The following is a 19,080-nucleotide window of genomic DNA, read 5'->3' as shown; positions in this document are numbered from 1 at the left end:
ACTGCTTAATTGTAAAAGAATACTTCAGGATTAAGTAGCAAAAAAGGTTTTGATGTTTCTGACCTTATCTAAATTGTTACCAGTATCAATGTAACCCTTCCTTACTTGAACATACTTTAATCTGTACTTCCAGTTAAGTAAATCAGTTTATTAATCATTGAAGAGAATTTCATAGAGTTGGTCTGCTGTTTTTTTCTTGAAAACTAAGGTTCAAATACCTACAAAGTGTTGACCAATTTTATTATAAAGGATTGATGACTTAGGGCAGCGGTTCTCAACCTGTGGGTTGCGACCCCTTTGGAGGTCGAACGACCCTTTCACAGGGGTCGCCTAAAACCATCAGAAAACACATATATAATTACATATTGTTTTTGTAATCAATCACTATGCTTTAATTATGTCAATTTTTAACAATGAAAATACATCCTGCATATCAGATATTTACATTACGATTCATAACAGTAGCAAAATTACAGTTATGAAGTAGCAACGAAAATAATTTTATGGTTGGGGGTCACCACAACATGAGGAACTGTATTAAAGGGTCACGGCATTAGGAAGGTTGAGAACCACTGACTTAGGGTGAAGATCCAAAGCCTATGCTCTAAACCGGCATATCCCATAGCCCAGTGGTTGGCAAACTGAGGCTTGTGAGCCACATACGGCTCTTTGGCCCCTTGAGTGTGGCTCCTCCACAAAATACCACGTGCGGGCGCGCACGTACAGTGCGAATGAAACTTCGTGGCCCATGCGCAGAAGTCGGTATTTTGTGGAAGAGCCACACTCAAGGGGCCAAAGAGCCGCATGTGGCTCGCGAGATGCAGTTTGCCAACCACTGCCATAGCCTCACAAAATCAAATAGGCCGACTCTAATTAAACATGGTAATGGCCTGTTTAAGCAGATAGGCCTGCCAAAACAAAGAGTAACTAGGTCTCCAATCCACCACTTCCAGCTGTATGATCTCATTCAAGTAACCTCATTTTTTTAGTCTCAGTTTCCTCATCTGAGAAAAAGCAAACACATCTACCTTGAAGTTAATATAAAACTAATGAGATAACTTACAAGGCCCTAGCACAGCACCTGGCATACAGTATGTGCTCAATAAACTGTACAACATGAAATTCAAACTTGATCATGTCACTTCCCTGCTTTTTTTATAATCTTTTAAAGTTCTTCTATGTCTTTAAGACAAAAATTCAAATACTGACACAAGATGCACAAGGTTTTCCTTTAAGATTTGACTTCTCTTTCTCCCCTTCTCCTTTGAGTCAGAAGCACACTCTCTCCTTTCAATTTGTAAACAACTCTGTTCAGACACCTCTCAAATTTACTATTCACATCTTAACCATACTAAGGTCACAATTTCTTTACAGATACATGTTTTATTCATTATTATACACCTATTTTAGATGATACCTAGCAAAAAGTAAACACTAAATATTTTTTTATTGAAACCAATTACTTACTTTATTGTAGGAATAATATTTGGCTGGGGCTTTAATAACCGTAATCGATACCACATACATCTTCCATATACTTTTCTGATATTCTTTAATCGAATTTGCTCTGTCAAAAAAAAATAATAAGGGGATAAGTTTAACCATTTTTCACAGTAAAGGCAAAACCAGAGTTAATACATTACTAACCTTCATTAGCATGCTAATACTTTATTGGCACAAGAAAATACTGCCTACTTAAATAACATTTAGGAAAATTTCACAAGATAGGTTAAATTTTCTGCCACTTAGAACAAATGATCTATTTGGGAAATTTTATTCAACTACCAGGGAATCATTTTCCACGTGAGACCTAAATACTTCTAAATGAAATATGTAAAAACTAACTTGAATCCAAAATACTTAGTCACATAATCAGTAATTTCTGAGATATTCTCTCCTCCTTTCCCTTCTACTATAGAAAGAATAAAAAGTATAAAGTAGTTGAAGTATGTGATTTATTAAGGAAGCTAGGCAGAAATTATATTCTTCAAACATGAAAGTAATTATATTAAATTAGAAAAGTCACCCAAATCCATAAGATGTTAAAATGAGTCCATATAAGTTATGACAAAAGGCATTATTTTAGTCCCCAGGAAAAAATTGAAAAGAAATTAAACCAAGGCCAAAATATCATGTAGAATTTTACTATAATAAAACTATAATCACTTGATTTGGATAATGCTCCCACCTTAAAAAAAATGTTTTAAGTTTTAAAATAAAATACCCTTTCACAAAGATGGCATGCAGAAAGCAAAGAAAGAAGCCAAGGCCGAGAAGGCAGGTGCTATAAGGCATCCACAGCCACACACAAAAAATTATCCACATGTTATTCACCTTCTGGTAGCCCAAGACATTCCAAAAGCAGCCCAAGTATCCTCAAAAGAGCAACAAGCTTGACCACTATGCCATCATTGGGTTCCCCCTTAGTGCTGAAGTCAACCATGAAAATAGAAGACAAAAACACACTTGGGTTCATTGCCAACGTCAAGGCTAACAAGCACCAGACCAAACAGGCTGTGAAGAAACTCCATGACAGCCCTGGCTGGGTGGATCATAGTTAGTTGGAGCACCATCTCATACATCAAAATGTTGCAGGTTCGATTGCCGATCAGGGCACATATAGGAGGCAACTGATTTATGTTTCTCTCTCTCTCCCTTCCTCTCTCACTAAAATCAATAAAAACATATCCTCAAGTGAGGATTAAAAAAAAAAAAAAAAAAAAGCTCTATGACAATGACACAGCCAAGGTCACACACTACTCAGGCCTATTGGAGAGAAGGCATATGTTCAACTGGGTCCTGACTATTTAGGATGCTTTGGATGCTGCCAATAAAACCAAAGTCATCTAAACTGAGTCCAGCTGGCTAATGCTATTAGGAAACTACAAAACCACAGTCCTTAAATGAGATGTCAAATAAGTAAAAGAACTTTATAGATAATAGAATGCTTCAAAGCCACCATGTTAAGAAGTCCAACTATCCTGTTAGCACCATGCTTTGAGAAAAGCATCCACAAGGCAGCTTAGCTATATGGCAGGAGCTACCAGAACCAGATATGGTAAAGGAGGATCCATGTAGTTGAAGGGGAGGTGGCAGAAAGGGAAATCTGCAGGAAGACTGACCAAATAATATAGGAGTGAGCAAACGTGGATATACAGTTGTTAGTATACAAAACACAGTTTATTCTTGTATATTATTACTGTTAACCTACTTTTGCCCACCCCTCTAGAGGTAACTGGAATCAGTTTTTCACTGTCAGAGAAGGCACACACACACACACACACACACACACTAGAGGCCCGGTACACGAAATTCATGCACAGAGGTGGGGGGGACGGAGTGTCCCTCAGCCCAGCCTGCACCCTCTCCAATCTGGGACCCCCTCGGGGGATGTCCGACTGCTGGATCGGGCCTAAACCAGCAGTCAGACATCCCTCTCACAATCCAGGACCGCTGGCTCCTAACCGCTCGCCTGCCTGCCTGCCTGATCACCCCCTAACTGCTCCCCTGCCAGCCTGATCGCCCAACTGCCCTCCCATGGCGGCCTGATCGCCCACAATTGCCCTCCCCTGCTGGCCTGATCACCCACAACTGCCCTCCCATGCCGGCCTGATCACCCCCAACTGCCCTCCCCTGCCATGATCCACTTCCTCTGCCAGGACCAGCCTCCTCCGCGCGAGGCAGCGGAGATGCCAGGACCAGCCTCCTCTACGTCACGCAGAGCCATGGTGAGCCAGGCCTCACCATGCAGAGTGGCCGCTGGGCCCCACTTCTGCTGTCCGCACAGCCATCTTGTGACAGCCACCTTATGATGACGTGAGGGCTATTATTAGTATAGATGTGTGTGTGTGTTATTCGAGTAGAATTGAAGGTCTCAGTATGAACTAATATTTTTTAATACAGAAGTAGCTCAATACTCATACATACATATTCCCTAGCTCTATCTAATAAGTGAGGCTAGAACACTGACATCTCAATAGTAGTGAGCACACCTAGCACTCAGATCTTGGCTTCTAAATATCGTTCTCCATTAAGAGGAACCAGGGATCCAAGTATCTTCCCACAAAAACATTACAAAAGAGAAAAGAATGATTTCACAGTGGGGAAATAGGCTGAATAATTCCCGTCCCCCCGCCCCCGCCCCCCAAGATGTCTTCATCCTAATACCCAGAAATGGGACTCTACAGATGTGATTAAATTAAAGATCTTGAGATGAGGCAGTTATCCTAGATTATCTGGGTGGGCCCAATATAATCACAGGGGTCCTTATTAGAAGGAGGCAAGAGGACCAAAGACAGAAGCACTGATAGGGCCTCGTGCAGGAGGCAACCAATCAATGTGTGTCTCTCACATCAATATTTCTGTCTTTCCCTCTCTTCTACTCTCTCTAAAAATCAATGGAAAAATATCCAGGGGTGAGGATTAAAAAACAAAACACACCAGACATTCCAAATTCAGGTTCATTCTACAAAATAATCTTTAAAATCAAGAAAAAAGCTGAAGAATTGTGCTGCACTTAAAAAAACTACAGAAACGTGTCAACTAAATGTAATGTGTAAGTCTGAATTGGATCTTCTACTATAAAGGACATCAGTAAGATAAGTGACAAAACTTGAATGGGATCTGAAAAGGAAATGGTAATAATGTTAATTTTCTGAATTTCATAATTAAATTATGGACACTTCTGAAAATACCACTGGTGATTTTTTTTATCTGTATTTCATTAAATTAAGGCTCCACAATCTCCCATTTTCAGGCACAAAACCAAGGAAACAATTGATAAGATTATAAGAACAATGCTGAAGTCTATTAGCCAGACAGCCTGATCTATTCAAAGAAATGATATTCTCCCAATGTCTCTGGCCAAAAGAAAAAAGTACACATGGTTTTCAGCCTCCACAGTCTTGTACAATATGTACATTATGTTTCACTCTTCCAATCCAAAAATTAAAATTCTTAACCTTTTAAGAGAAATTTAAATTAGTCAATAAGTATTACAAGGTATGGTTTATCCCACAGTACAATGACATAGACACTTAAAAGAATAAAAAAAGCTGTTCACTTTTTAAACTTCCAGTTTATGAAATTACTAATTTCATGGTCAGTAAAAATTATGTTAGTAATATCATTAACATATGATATAGTTTCTTTAAGAAATTATCCATATTTATAGAAAAGGGAAATTACAAGGTCATAAAACAATTCTGTAGTTTAAAAAACAGCATAATAACATAACATATTATGATTGTTCTCAGCAGTTGGACGTAAGGTTATATGTCTGTGGGAGTAGTTCAGGTTTGGGGGAGAGCCATTATGGTTGTGCTATACAGTGCCTTTGCTAAAACAGTCACATCCATCTGGTCATGCCATGATAATCTGCCAAAGTGTAGTATAACTGAATGAACTCAGAGCACCATATTCCTAGAACCCAAAGAGCTGAAAGAATGGTTAGCCAGGTCTGAAGCCTTCAAACCTGCCTGCCTGTTTACCACAAAATTTCATTAAAATCATGTACCTTCTTATAGATCTCTAATTTGGCATAAAAAATGTTTCATCGTAAGTTTGAAGAGTTGCAAAAGATGCCATTTCTGACATAAAGTTGACATTTTAAAATAAAATAGTTCCATTGCTGTTAAATGTACCAATGGCATCTAAAAATCATAGTAATTTCATACCACCATCATCCATTTATAAAAATTCATGAACAAGCCCATCATTCTACTTCCCCACATAATTGTATCCTAATGTACTTTCACCCTGGTAAGACATTTCTTATAACACTGACACATACTTCTAAAAATTAAGTTTTTAATCCCTGTGACTACTACGGTTTTCCAACTTTATATTTCAAACATTTTCAGGCCTTCAGCATAGCTAAAAAATATATATTAAAATAAACACCCTTCACCTAAATTCACAGATTTTGCAGCTTTTACTTTAACTCTAGCTCCCACTTTCCCTCCCCCTCCTTTTTATCTGAATTATTTTAGAGCAAGTTGCAGACATCAAGACATTACACCTATAAATGCTTTGGCACATATCACCAAAGACTATTACATATCATAAGTTTATATATCATACTTAAGTTTAATATCTATAAGGTTTTATGTGTTAAAATATCTGACATTACATTTATGTTATCAAGGCAACATAAATATTACAAATTGATAAATTATTAAAAGAAAAATATGTATGCTTTCATTAATAAGCAACTTGTAAATATTCTATATGTCCAAAAAGAGTTAAAACTGTAAATACTATAACTTATTTTTAAAAATAAAAAGTACACTCTTGCCCATATGGCAAAATATAAAGACAAAGACAAAATGGCTTTATCTTCTACTTTAACCATATTTTGCCAAAACTTAAAGTTGCAAATTACCTTGAATCATTCAATTTATAGAAAATATATACTGTGTAACCTAACTGGCAAAAGCAGTCCTGTTAAACCAATTAGGCAAATGAAACTTGGTCAGAAAAGTCTGACTTCATTTTTCAGTTCAGATAAATATGTCTATAAATTTTTATATTTTGAGGATTAAATTTTAGGACATGCCTTTTAACAAAGATTATTAAAATTAAAGCCAAATGATATACAGATAACCATTTATTTAAAAGAAAAAGATGTTCCACATTTCTCTTTCCAAAATTCAGAAACTCTTAAAACTATTCCTAAATCCTTAAAAGGATCCCAGAAAACAGTACCAAGAATCAAAAGTTATAATCAATATTCCTAAAAGTCTAAAAACATTATACATCAGTTTTCTAGCTATCCAAAGTCTATCTGCAGTTAGTTGAGAAAATCTCTCACCAATATGATACTGGTTCACTCATTGTTGGGACAATCAAGCTGGGGAGCTTGATAACTATTTTAAAAGACCAAAAAGCCAAGCAGCAACATCAACAAAACAAAAAAACAGCCCCCTCTTCCTCCTAAAATCTCAATGGTAGTTAGGCATACTTAGAGATCATCTGAAGGCAATAACAATAATAATAATTTCCATAATTATCCCAAGGAGGTATGTATATCTCACAATTACAAGTGTTATCTGTTACTGTAAGCAACCTCTGTAAAGACCACTTTAAAAATATAGCAAGTGGCTACATTATGGAAATTAAAAATGCTGTAGGTTATCTAAAGTATGATCAAAATACCTAATCTATATTATAAAAACCCAGTGGCCCTAACGCTGTAACGACCAAAGACCGGTCACCAAGAGGCTGCGTGCACAGCAAGGCACACGTGGGTGGGCGGGGACTTGACTGTGGGTCTCATGTGATTTCCCACGGGTCTGGGTCTCACGTGATTTCACACACTGTGTCACTAGTGTTACATAATGACACACTTGTGGCTTGGGGAAAAATGTCCAGTGATTGTATCATATTCAGAACCCAAGTCCTATATCCCAAGCAAATGTAAACAAAACATATACACTGAGTGGCCAGATTATTATGACCACCTGACGTTTGTAGGCAAATTAGCTATAATTTCATGCTGAGGTTGCTAGAGGGCCAGACCATTATTATAAATAGGGAAGCAGGTTGTTTACCACAACAGTAGAAGAGATTTTTTTCTGAAGATATGGGTAAACAACACAATTTAACAGTCTTTGAACGTGGGATATATATACAGTATAATGTATTCTGAAATTTTTGAAAAGAACTATTTCCTTGCCAAAACCTGAAGTTGCAAATTACCTTGAATCATTCAATTTATAGAAAACTAGAGGCCCGGTGCACAAAAATTTGTGCACTCGGGGGGTCCCTCAGCCCGGCCTATGCCCTCTTGCAGTGTGGGACCCCTTGGAGGATGTCCACCCCAGTGGGGACCCTCACCCCATGGAGGTTTGGCCAGCCTGGGTGAGGCGCTGATGGCTGTTTTCAGGCTGGCCACACCCCCTTTATGGTGGGGGGGTCACCACTGGGGTGCCTGGCCAGTCTGGGTGAGGGGCTGAAGGCCGTTTTCAGGCTGGCCAAGCACCCTGGCGACATAAGCTCCCAGCCTCTCCTTTTTTTCTTTTTTCTTTTTTTAATTCTGGGATTTATTTACCTTTTATAATTGAAACAGATACCTGAAACCTAATGTGTCTGTCCACCACCCTTAATTATAGATTTTGACCATATATATATATATATATATATATATATGTATATATATATATATATATATATATGTATGTATATATATATATTCTCCCATTCTTCATTCGCTGTCACATAATTTTTTCCATTTGAGATTTTACTGTGTTTTATACAAGTCCTTTATATGGCCTAGTATCCAATTCCCACCACCCCACCCTGCTGCATTTTACTCATAAAATTGGAAATGAGAGCCCTGACTGGTTTGACTCAGTGGATAGAGCGTCAGCCTGCGAACTGAAAAGTCCCAGGTTCGATTCCGGTCAAGGGCATGTACCTTGGTTGTGGGCACATCCCCAGTAGGGAGTGTGCAGGAGGCAGCTGATCGATGTTTCTCTCTCATCGATGTTTCTAACTCTCTATACCTCTCCCTTCCTTTCTGTAAAAAACCAATAAAATATATTTAAAAAAAAAAGAAGAATGTTTTCATCTCATTAAGAAATACAGTAGTGCCGAACCGGTTTGGCTCAATGGATAGAGCGTCAGCCTGCGGACTGAAGGGTCCCAGGTTCGATTCCGGTCAAGGGCATGTACCTTGGTTGTGGGCACATCCCCAGTAGGGAGTGTGCAGGAGGCAGCTGATCGATGTTTCTCTCTCATCGATGTTTCTAACTCTCTATACCTCTCCCTTCCTTTCTGTAAAAAACCAATAAAATATATTTAAAAAAAAAAAAAAGAATGTTTTCATCTCATTAAGAAATACAGTAGTGCCGAACCGGTTTGGCTCAATGGATAGAGCGTCAGCCTGCGGACTGAAGGGTCCCAGGTTCGATTCCGGTCAAGGGCATGTACCTTGGTTGCGGGCACATCCCCCATAAGGGGTGTGCAGGAGGCAGCTGATCGATTTCTCTCATTGATGTTTCTAACTCTCTATCCCTCTCCCTTCTTCTCTGTAAAAAATCAATAAAATATATTAAAAAAAAATACAGTAGTAAGTCAGACCTTGTCACTTCTCTGCTTATAAACTTTCAATAGTTTCCCATTGCATCTAAAATAAAATTCAAGCCTCTTACCCTGGCTTACAGATATGATGTATCCCAGCTACCTCTCTGACTTTATCCCAGATTATTCTCCCCACCCGCCACATCCCTGCCACTTTGGTCTCCCTTGTTCCTGGAATATGTACACTGTTTCTTGCTTTACTAGTAAAAGCTTTTGTACATAACTGTTCCTCAAGCCTGAAATAGGCTTTACTCATCCAATTCATGTCTTTGAATGGCTGACTCTCCTTTGTCACTCAGTTCGAAGAAACGTTCTCAGGAAGATTCTCTGAATACTCTACTTCTCTACACAGTATTTATCACTATCTGATATTTTTTATTGTTTATATGTTGTATGTCTCCCCCACATTAAGATGTAAGCTTCAAAAGAACAGGTATCTCATCTATATTATTCACCCCATGTTCCAGTGCCTAACACAATGTCTGGCAAATTGGAGGTGCTAATTTGTTGAATGTATGAATTATCTCATTTAGGACACTCCCCTATCACCCTGGGGGTATGTATGTATTATACTTTTTTTTTTTTAAACGCTCCGAGAGGTTCAGTAACTTGCCCAAAGTTACAGATGGTATCAAAGGAGTAGCAAGTAACCACTAAAGAAAAGAGATGAGAATTGTGCCCAGGTTTAAACTCATAAGCCTGTGTGATTAATCACTATTTTAACTGCCTTTCTCTTCTAAAGGAATAGCTAGATTGTCTAAAATACAGTGTCCCTGTTCTCATTAATTTAATCACACCTATCCTAACTATATATCCAAAGCAGAAAATGTAATATGTAAGAAATCCAAGTCAAACATTTTAAGAACGAGAGGTAGCTAAAAACAACTTATCAGATGATACCTCTAATAAAAAGTCGAAATAGAATTTTACAAAAAAGAAAGTGCAACAAATAAAACTGCTGCAAGGACTTCAGTTCTATTTGTGTGGGACAGGGCAACACAGCACATAAATTTCAGGGGGGAGGGGGATGGCAAACCAGTTCTTTCTCGTTTCTTTTTTCTCAATTTGCTATAAAATGTCAAAGTCCAAAAGAAAAGCAAACACCCAGTTTATTATAAAGGACTGTCTCCTCAGAAGAGTCCCAGAAGTGGAATTATAAATTTTTAAACATTTTTATAGCTCACTAAAAAAAAAAAAAAAGAACTATACATTCTGTTGTGCTCTGAATATAATAATTTGTGTACTTATCTAATTATAATCCTTCCACTCCACCCTGATTACAGACTTATCAAAACGGGACTATATTGCATTCATCTCTATAGGTGTCTGCTGCTCCTAGTACAGGCAAACAGTGAAATGTTCAACCAATAACTACTAGATTTAACTAAACAGGCAAAAATCTAAAGCCAAATGATTTGAAATCTATATGAGAAAATTCCTTCATCCATACCGACACAAACACAATTCCACAATGTTAAGAGAATGAACATCACTTTTCAAAGAAGCAATGTGATAGTGAGATGGCAACATTTCTTATCAATAGTCTGTTAATAGGAAACATTTTTAAAAAGGAAGTCCAGGTACAATATGGATATATTTGTTATGACCTTTATGTCTGAATAAAAAGTGTGATTAAGAGAACATCTGAGGAAACAAAAATAAGCCTATCTTTGTTTTTTAGATTCTCTAAGATCAAGCAAGTATGCAATATGACCTTTAAATAAAAACAATTTTACACAAAGCATTTACTAACCCAATGTTTGTCACCACATCTATAAAGCCTAAATGCTGTAATATAATTCATACTGCCAAGTACTCAGCTGGTTTCCTCTACTGTGTAGGACTTCAGTGTGTCTATGCTACCAGTCTAATACATACCCCTTTCTGTCAAGATGGAACACAGTGGGAATGACTTATTTTAAAACAACTCAAACTTCTCAGATCTCTAATATCCCTTTGAGATCTAAAGTCTTAGGAAGACTATATGCTCTAAATCACTGGTGGTCCGTGAAGTCCGAAAGGTTGGCAACAGCTGCTCTAAATTAAATATGCACACTCATAAAATATATTCCTTAGAACATAAAGCTGATACTAGCCAGTTTTTTGTTTAAAAAAACACACACACACAAATAAATCTATTCAAGAAATTGAGAAAACTACTGTAATTAGAAATCCCCTAAAGTAAATCAGTAAGACCAATATTTCATTTTAAATAAAAATGTTCATACCTGTCCTTTGCCCTGCACTCAATCTTCAAAACTGACAAATGTTAATAGGTTATTATTGGGCCAATCACCAAGTAGCTTTTAAGAAAAAGAGAAATAAGTAAAAACAGAGATGAGTGAAAATTCAAAATCTACATTCCACTCTCTCATTCTCTCTGATACTTATATTCCATAAATAGCCCAAGTTAACTTAGAATTCTCTTTCGAATCTGCCCATTCCCCTACATCCTGATATCTCAGTGGACTAATAAGTCTGTGAAATGGGCTCCTTCTCCATCTACTTTTTTCCCACCACCCCCACTTCTACGAAATCATTCTTCATACAATGCTCCACAAGAGCAAAACTATGTTGTTCCCCTACTTTAAAACCTCCACTGTTTATGCAATAACGTACCAAATAAAGTATGAACTTCCTAAAATGGCTGATATGCTCCTAAGTGTCAATGACATTAAATTTTTACCCTTTCTGAACATCATCTTGCTTTTGCATATGCTTTCCCCACATCTAGAATGTTCTTATCCCACTTACCTTTTAAGACCTATCATAAATCACCTCTCCTGTGCATTAAACACCTAAATCCCAAAACAAAATTATCCACTCCTTCCTCTGTCCTCCCAGAGCACTTTCCACTTGCCATTTTAATACTTATTATAATGTTATATTAATTACAGGAGGCAGTATAGATTAGTGGCTAATAAGTTAAGCTCTGGCATAAGACAGATTTGGGTCTAACACCCAATCTTCTACCTAGTACCTATATGGCTTTAAGCAAGTTAGTTACCTCTCTAAGGCTCCATTTTTTCATTAATAAAACTGAGATAATACATGAATCTAGCTCAAAGTGCTATTGTGAGTGCATTTAGTATTACCCACCTTGATGCTAGTACACACTCAATAAACAGCAGCAGAGCTGATGAGGAGGACCACAATTATCTCACTCAAGACTGGAGGGGATGTGAGGCCTATCCCCACAAGAGGAGGAATTATGTCTAAAGTCATCCCCACAGGGGGAAAACAATGGGGTTGCATACACCAAAATATTTAATTAGCCATGGGTAATTTTTGTTCAGTTCCCTTATGCTTCTAATCCATTATCTAGAAGATGCACCTAGCACAAAGTTAATGCTCTATAAACATTTGCTAAATGAAGCAATTTCTACAGTGCACAGTTTTGCTTGTTTATATGCATATATTTATATGCTTCTCATAATCACTTGTTGGGTAGGTAGGGCAGGTTTTTATTACTACCCCTACAAAATGAAGCTGTGAGTTCAGAAATAACTAAATAGGGACTAGGTTGGAACTTAAAACCAAAATGTCTAACTTTTCAAATTTAGAGTTTTCTTACTCTACTTCTAAGCACTAAAAGTGGACTCCTACTGACATTCCCAGGTCAGAGATGAAACACTTGACATTTGAGAGGGAGTAAGCAAAGAAGAATAAAGAAATGTAACCTTTTAAAAAAGTTTCATTAATCCTTCCAAGCAAAAATAAAAATCTGAGTACTTAAGTTCCCAATGAAGCTGTTCCAGAAAGACTATGTGACCAGCCCAGCCAGAATGGCTCAGAGGTTGAGTGTTGACCTATGAACGAGGAAGTCATGATTCAATTCCCAGTTAGGACTCATGCCCAGGTTTCAGGCTCTATCCCCAGTAGGGGGCGTGCAGGAGACAGCCAATCAATTATTCTCTCTCATCATTGATGTTTCTATCTCTCCCTCTCCCTTCCTCTCTGAAATCAATAAATATATATATATATTTTTTAAAGGATAGGTAACCAGCAAAAACAGAAGGCGCTAACAGCCCCACTATGTGCCAGACACTAACACTTTACATTATCTATTTGTTTAATCCTGACTTTAAATTCTATGAAACAGGTAACTACGTTCTCTTTTACAGATAAGTAAACACATAGAAGTTAAATAGTAATTTGCCTAAGATCACACAGTATTGAAAAAGATCAAGGAGTAAGATCAAAAAGTTTTCAGCAATTTCACCTCTACATATTTATCTGAAGAGATCCGAAAAACTAATTAGAAAAGATATACGCACCCCTATGTTCACTGCAGCATTATTTACAATAGCCAAGATATGGAAGCAACCTAAGTGCCCACAGGTTGATAAATGGATAAAGAAGATGTAGTATAGGCCTGCCGGTGTGGCTCAGTGGTTGAGCGTGGACCTATGAACCAGGAGGTCATGGTTCGATTCCCAGTCAAGGACACATGCCCAGGTTGCAGGCTTGATCCCCAGTAGGGGATGTGTAGGAGGCAGCCAATCAATGATTCTCTCTCATTATTGATGTTTCTCTCTCTCACTCCCTCTCCCTCTCTGAAATCAATAAAAAACATTAAAAAAAAAAAAAGATGTAATACACACACACACACACACACAAAATGGAATTTTGCTCAACCATAAAAAATAATGAAATCTTGCCTTTTCAACAACATAGGTGGATCTAGAGCAGGGGTGGGCAAACTTTTTGACTAGAGGGCCACAATGGGTTCTTAAACTGGACCGGAGGGCCGGAACAAAAGCATGGATGGAGTGTTTGTGTGAACTAATATAAATTCAAAGTAAACATCATTACATAAAAGGGTACGGTCTTTTATTTCAATAGTTTTATTCATTTCAAACTGGCCGAATGCGGCCCGCGGGCCGTAGTTTGCCCGCAGCTGATCTAGAGGGTATTATGCAAAGTTAAATATGTCAGAAAAAGATAAATACTGTATGATTTCACTTATATGTGGAATCTAAAAAACAATATAAACAAACAAAACAAAAACAAACTCATAGATACAGAAAACAAATCATTGACCACCAGATAGATGGGAGCAAGGTTGGGCAGGATGGAAGAAAAAGGTGAAGGGATTAAGGAGTCCAAACTGCCAGTTCCAAAAACAGTCATGGGGAGGTAAAGTACAGCACAGGGAATATAGTCAATGACATTACAATAACTAAGTATAGTGTCAGGTGGGTACTAGACTTATTGGGATGATTGCTTCATAAGTTATATAAATGTCTAATTGTTATCAAAGTGGGGTATCCACCAGTGGATGTGGAGAATCGCTTTTCCCAACTGAGTGCTAGGGGGGAGGTCCTTACAATATCAAGACAAATGATCTTCTGAAACTCTCACAAGAGGATGGGAGACTTATGTGGAGTTACATCCCTCTGTTTGCAAATGGAGATTCAGCAGAGCTAGAAACAAAACTAGTGTCCAATTTCCAGTCCTGGTAGTGCTGGGTCAGGCTAGTTACATTCCATCAGTCCATTGTGGGGGGAGGGGGGGGGAGGGACACATGGCAGTGGGCCATGTGGGCAAATGCAGGAGCATGAGAACACCACAAGCCAGGAGTCAAATACGAGCAAGCAGGAGAGAGAACTCCTCTGTCACAGGGGTGGGCAAACTTTTTGACTCAAGGGCCACAATGGGTTCTTAAACTGGACCGGAGGTCCGGAACAAAAGCATGGATGGAGTGTTTGTGTGAACTAATATAAATTCAAAGTAAACATCATTACATAAAAGGGTACGGTCTTTTTTTTTTTTTTAGTTTTATTCATTTCAAACGATCCAGCCCGCGGGCCGTAGTTTGCCCACGGCTGGCTAGGAGCTTAAGTATCTTAAATCTTCCCACACTTGCTGTAGCCACACCTACTCTGGCCAATGACTTGTTCCTAGGTGTGACTAACAGACAAAGTACCTTCCCTATTTCACCCAGACTTTATTGGGCATGCCTATAATATTTGGCCTTCTTTGCTCCTTTCCAGTTATTAATAACTGGGTTCATTACAATATTATCACCTTCAACTACTAAAAGGGGTATTAATTATAAGCCCACTTAACCCAAAATATTAGACAAAACATCAAGGCAAAAGGATCCTACTGATAATGTTTTGGATAACAGACTAACTTCAATTAACATGCCAAATATGCCAATGACCAAGCTATTTCTATTTCTCAAATCCTAGATTTTACAATCTGTGAAATGGTGCCATATTTTCTGAGAGCCCAATAATCCCAAATGAGCTACACTAAAACAACTATTAACCATGAAACTAAAAGCCCCAAATATGTCATCTTTTTAAAAAAAGCTAAACAAAAATTACTTAAACTAAACTTTAAGGTTGTATAATTGCTGGCAAAGAAAATCTTTTCATGCTTTCATACAGAGGATATCCCTGAAAAGTCAAGACTGCCATAAGAACTCTGAAATTCAGACTCATATGCCTAATTTTTTGTACTGGCTACTTACAGTTTCACAGGAAAATTAAAAAATGTAAGCTTAAAACTCAAATATTAAAATATCCTATTGTGTTATTCAAAAGTACTATTACAGGTCCACATCCTTTATTCAAAATCTTTGAGGACAGATATACTTCAGAATTTCTCAGATTTTAGAAAGACAGTATATTTCTACCCTAACAAGCCCTGGAGGTCTAAAACAGCGCCAATAAACAAACGAAGAAATACTACAACAGCAAAATATGATTTTTTAAGTGAGATGAATAAATATTATAAGTAGCCTCCTGTCAGTACCAGTCACCAAATTATTTTGCTGCAAAAATATGAAAAACTATTTTTTTTCAGAGCTTTGGTGAACCTATAATTCAAGATTTCTCTGATATTCAAGACACTTTGGGGGAAATGTCACTATGACAAAAACATCCTTTTAATACCACTGCAATTCTAAAGAAACGACTCTATTCTAAAGATACACACCAATTTTCATGATTAGAATAGAATTTAAGTATCCACCTTAACTTTTATAATGCAATGTGAGGCAAGACCAAACAAACATCAACATAGGCACACTTACTGGCTAAGGCAAAGGTGTGAAGAAAGGGCAGATAAACATCTAACTTTCTATCTAGCAATATGGAAATAACAGAGGGACTGGAAGCTAAACTGACCTGGCTCAACCACACCACACAGGAAAGTTACTTAAGCTCTCTAAATTCCAGTTTCTGCATGTAGGAATAAAGGTGATAATAATAGTACCTACTGCCCTAACCGGTTTGGCTCAGTGGATAGAGCATCGGCCTGCGGACTCAAGGGTCCCAAGTTCAATTCTGGTCAAGGGCATGTACCTTGGTTGCGGGCACATCCCCAGTAGGGAGTGTGCAGGAGGCAGCTGATCGATGTTTCTCTCTCATCGATGTTTCTAACTCTATCCTTCTCCCTTCCTCCCCGTAAAAAAAATCAATAAGATATATTAAAAAAAATAATAGTACCTACTTCATTGTATATTTTTGAGGATTAAATAAAGTAACATTTGAAGTCCATATTGACTTAGTCAATATTAATTCCCTACCACTTTTCCAAAGACCAAACTATATGAGGGGGCTCAAGTATGACCTGCCTATGATATGTTATCAGGCAAATTTTATCATATAAAACCCATCACGAAAATATAACTTTCAAGCCCTAGCTGGTTTGGCTCAGTGGATAGAGCGTCAGCCTGCAGACTGAAGGGTCCCAGGTTCGATTCCAGTCAAGGGCACATGCCTGGGTTGCAGGCTCAATCCCATGCAGGAGGCAGCCAATCAATGATTCTCTCTCATCATTGATGTTTCTATCTTTCCCTCTTCTTTCCTCTCTGAAATCAATAAAAATATATTTAAAAAATATTATATATATATATATATATATATACTTTCAAATTTCAAAAATTCAATGTAGACTAAAATGACTAATTTCTGAAATCCGGGCAGCTTCTTGCAGCACATTCAAACCAAACCTACCTATTCTCCCAATACCATTTTGTCTTCCACACAACCAACTACACATACAAATGGGTGATAAGTGAAAATAAACTCTATACTGAAAAATGAACTCTTTTTAATTGAAATAAAATTACCAAAATGGCCTAGGATTTGAAGATAAAGGGAAACAACAGACTTTACAACTTATACACAACTACTGTCCAAAGAACCCAGAAATTTAAATAAACTTAGGAAAGAAAAGGCACAAAAGATCAAAATCCAAATTTCATAAACTACCCACTGAATGAGAAAACTGGTAACTTTGATTAGTATTCTGCACCTAATGGATATTTTAATTACTGCTAAATGTACCAAAAAAATGGAACCCTTTGCTATTATTTATCCTACATTCAATTTTAACTTCTATAACTCAAAGAATTTTGGAAAGCAATAATCAGCCTTAAAGCATAAGTTCTGGACATATTCAAATGTTTGTGTTAACATTTACCCCAAAGTACAGTATATAACCTGGACAACCTAGACCTCCACCACACCTAACTTAGGGGAAAATTTAATCAAGTTAGCAAAGCTCTTGTGAAGTAGAAACTTTCCCTAAATGTTAGTACTCAAAACCTACTAGTCACTGTTAACGCTTCCATAAATAACCTATTAGGGCCTTACAGTTCCATCTGCATTAAGAATAGCACCTGCCATATGCCCTCAGAGAGTGCAACAAATGGAATGCACGCATCGCCCACACATAAAATACCTTGACAAGAATCTATATTCTGTGTTCTAATCCAATGGTCATTTAATGTGAAAAGATTTGGAACTAAAGGCAAATGAACCAGCTACCTCATAACTACCTACAAGACGGACTACCTCCAAGCCTTAATCCTTCGCACTCGCACTTTTTCCGCCACAAACAGGAAACGCCAGAAGAAAGGGAAATAGAGAAAAGCCTATTTTTGCTAAGGGGAATGAATAACCACCGCAAGTGTGAGTTAACAAATGGAAAAGCGAGGGGGGAAAGGGACGGGGGAGGGACGGCTGGTGAGCTCCGCTGGAATCCTAAACACGCCACCCAGCTCAGACGGCACCTAAAACATCTGTACCGACAGCTGCAGCTGGGAAACGGGGGTGGGGGCAGAGGAACGGGGCTGGGGGACTGAGAGTTGTGCCTGCACCTTCGGCTACCGCCTTTGCCAACTCTTCTCTCACTCCCCATTCCCACCCTGCTCCCTCCATAAAGAAAAATAGACAATAAAACCAGAGGCCGAGAAGACAAAGAGACAGGAGGAGGCTGCCGAGTGTCCAGAACAATGGGGAGAGGGGGAGAAGCGAAACTCCCCACTGTAGGAGGACAATGAAGGCTGGTGGAGAGGAGCCCGGACGGGCACCGAGATGAACACCGCCGCGCCCGGGGCCCGCGAGCGGCGGCCGCCTGGACGCCAGACCGGGCCGCGCGGGCGGTATCACCCGGACGCGGCGAGCTGGGCTGGGCCCGAGCTGGCGGGAGCGGCGCGGCCCGGAGGGGCCGGCGGGGCCTCAGCAGGTCCGCGGGCAGCTGCAGGAGGAACTTACCGGCATTCTGGTCTCGGGGCCAGAGGTAGTATGTGGCCGGGATCACGATGAGCCCCACGAAGGAGGTGAGGAAGTAGAAGAAGGTGTTCCCGCTGTCATCGTACTGAAACTGCTGCCCCGCCATGGCCCACCCTCCTCTGCCTCCCTCTTCTCCCCGCCGCCCCCACGACCCCGCTCAGCGCTCTGACGCCCAGCGCTCCTGTCCGGTGTGGCGTAGCTCGGACGCCGACGCCGCCTCTCCTCCCCGCCCCCACGCTACTTTCACGGACACGCCGCCGCCGCCGCCGCCGCTGCCGTCGCCTACTCTCGCGAGAAGAGATAGTTCCCGCCCCGCTCGGTTTTTCCCTCCCCCTGCCTCTGCTTCACACGCTCGCTAAGGGAGACGTGGCGCGCGCAGCCGTGGAATTCTGCGAGGCCCCGCCCCTTGCCCCGCCCCCGGAGCTACAGCTCCGCCCCCAGAGCTCCCGTGGGCCCGCCCCCAGGA

The 19,080-nt window shown here is 39.2% G+C and overlaps 1 protein-coding gene across 2 annotated transcripts in view; it reads right to left on the bottom strand.

The window, feature by feature from the left end:
• The window catches only part of SEC63 (SEC63 homolog, protein translocation regulator), a 73,607-nt gene extending 54,801 nt beyond the window's left edge, over positions 1 to 18,806 (bottom strand). Inside the window, exons 1-2 of one of the 2 annotated variants that reach the window (XM_059700790.1) lie at positions 18,597 to 18,806; positions 1,468 to 1,567 (exon numbers count right to left, since the gene is read on the bottom strand). In XM_059700790.1, the coding sequence (XP_059556773.1) occupies positions 1,468 to 1,567; positions 18,597 to 18,720 (224 nt within the window). In that variant the 5' untranslated portion in view covers positions 18,721 to 18,806. The remainder of the gene's footprint in view (positions 1 to 1,467; positions 1,568 to 18,596) is intronic. The other variant, XM_059700789.1, reaches the window with a different exon arrangement.
• Between the last annotated feature and the right edge of the window lie 274 nt (positions 18,807 to 19,080).

This window comes from Myotis daubentonii, chromosome 6 (genome assembly GCF_963259705.1).
Source record: "Myotis daubentonii chromosome 6, mMyoDau2.1, whole genome shotgun sequence".
NCBI lineage: Eukaryota > Metazoa > Chordata > Mammalia > Chiroptera > Vespertilionidae > Myotis > Myotis daubentonii.
This window is presented reverse-complemented; position numbering and strand designations above follow the sequence as displayed.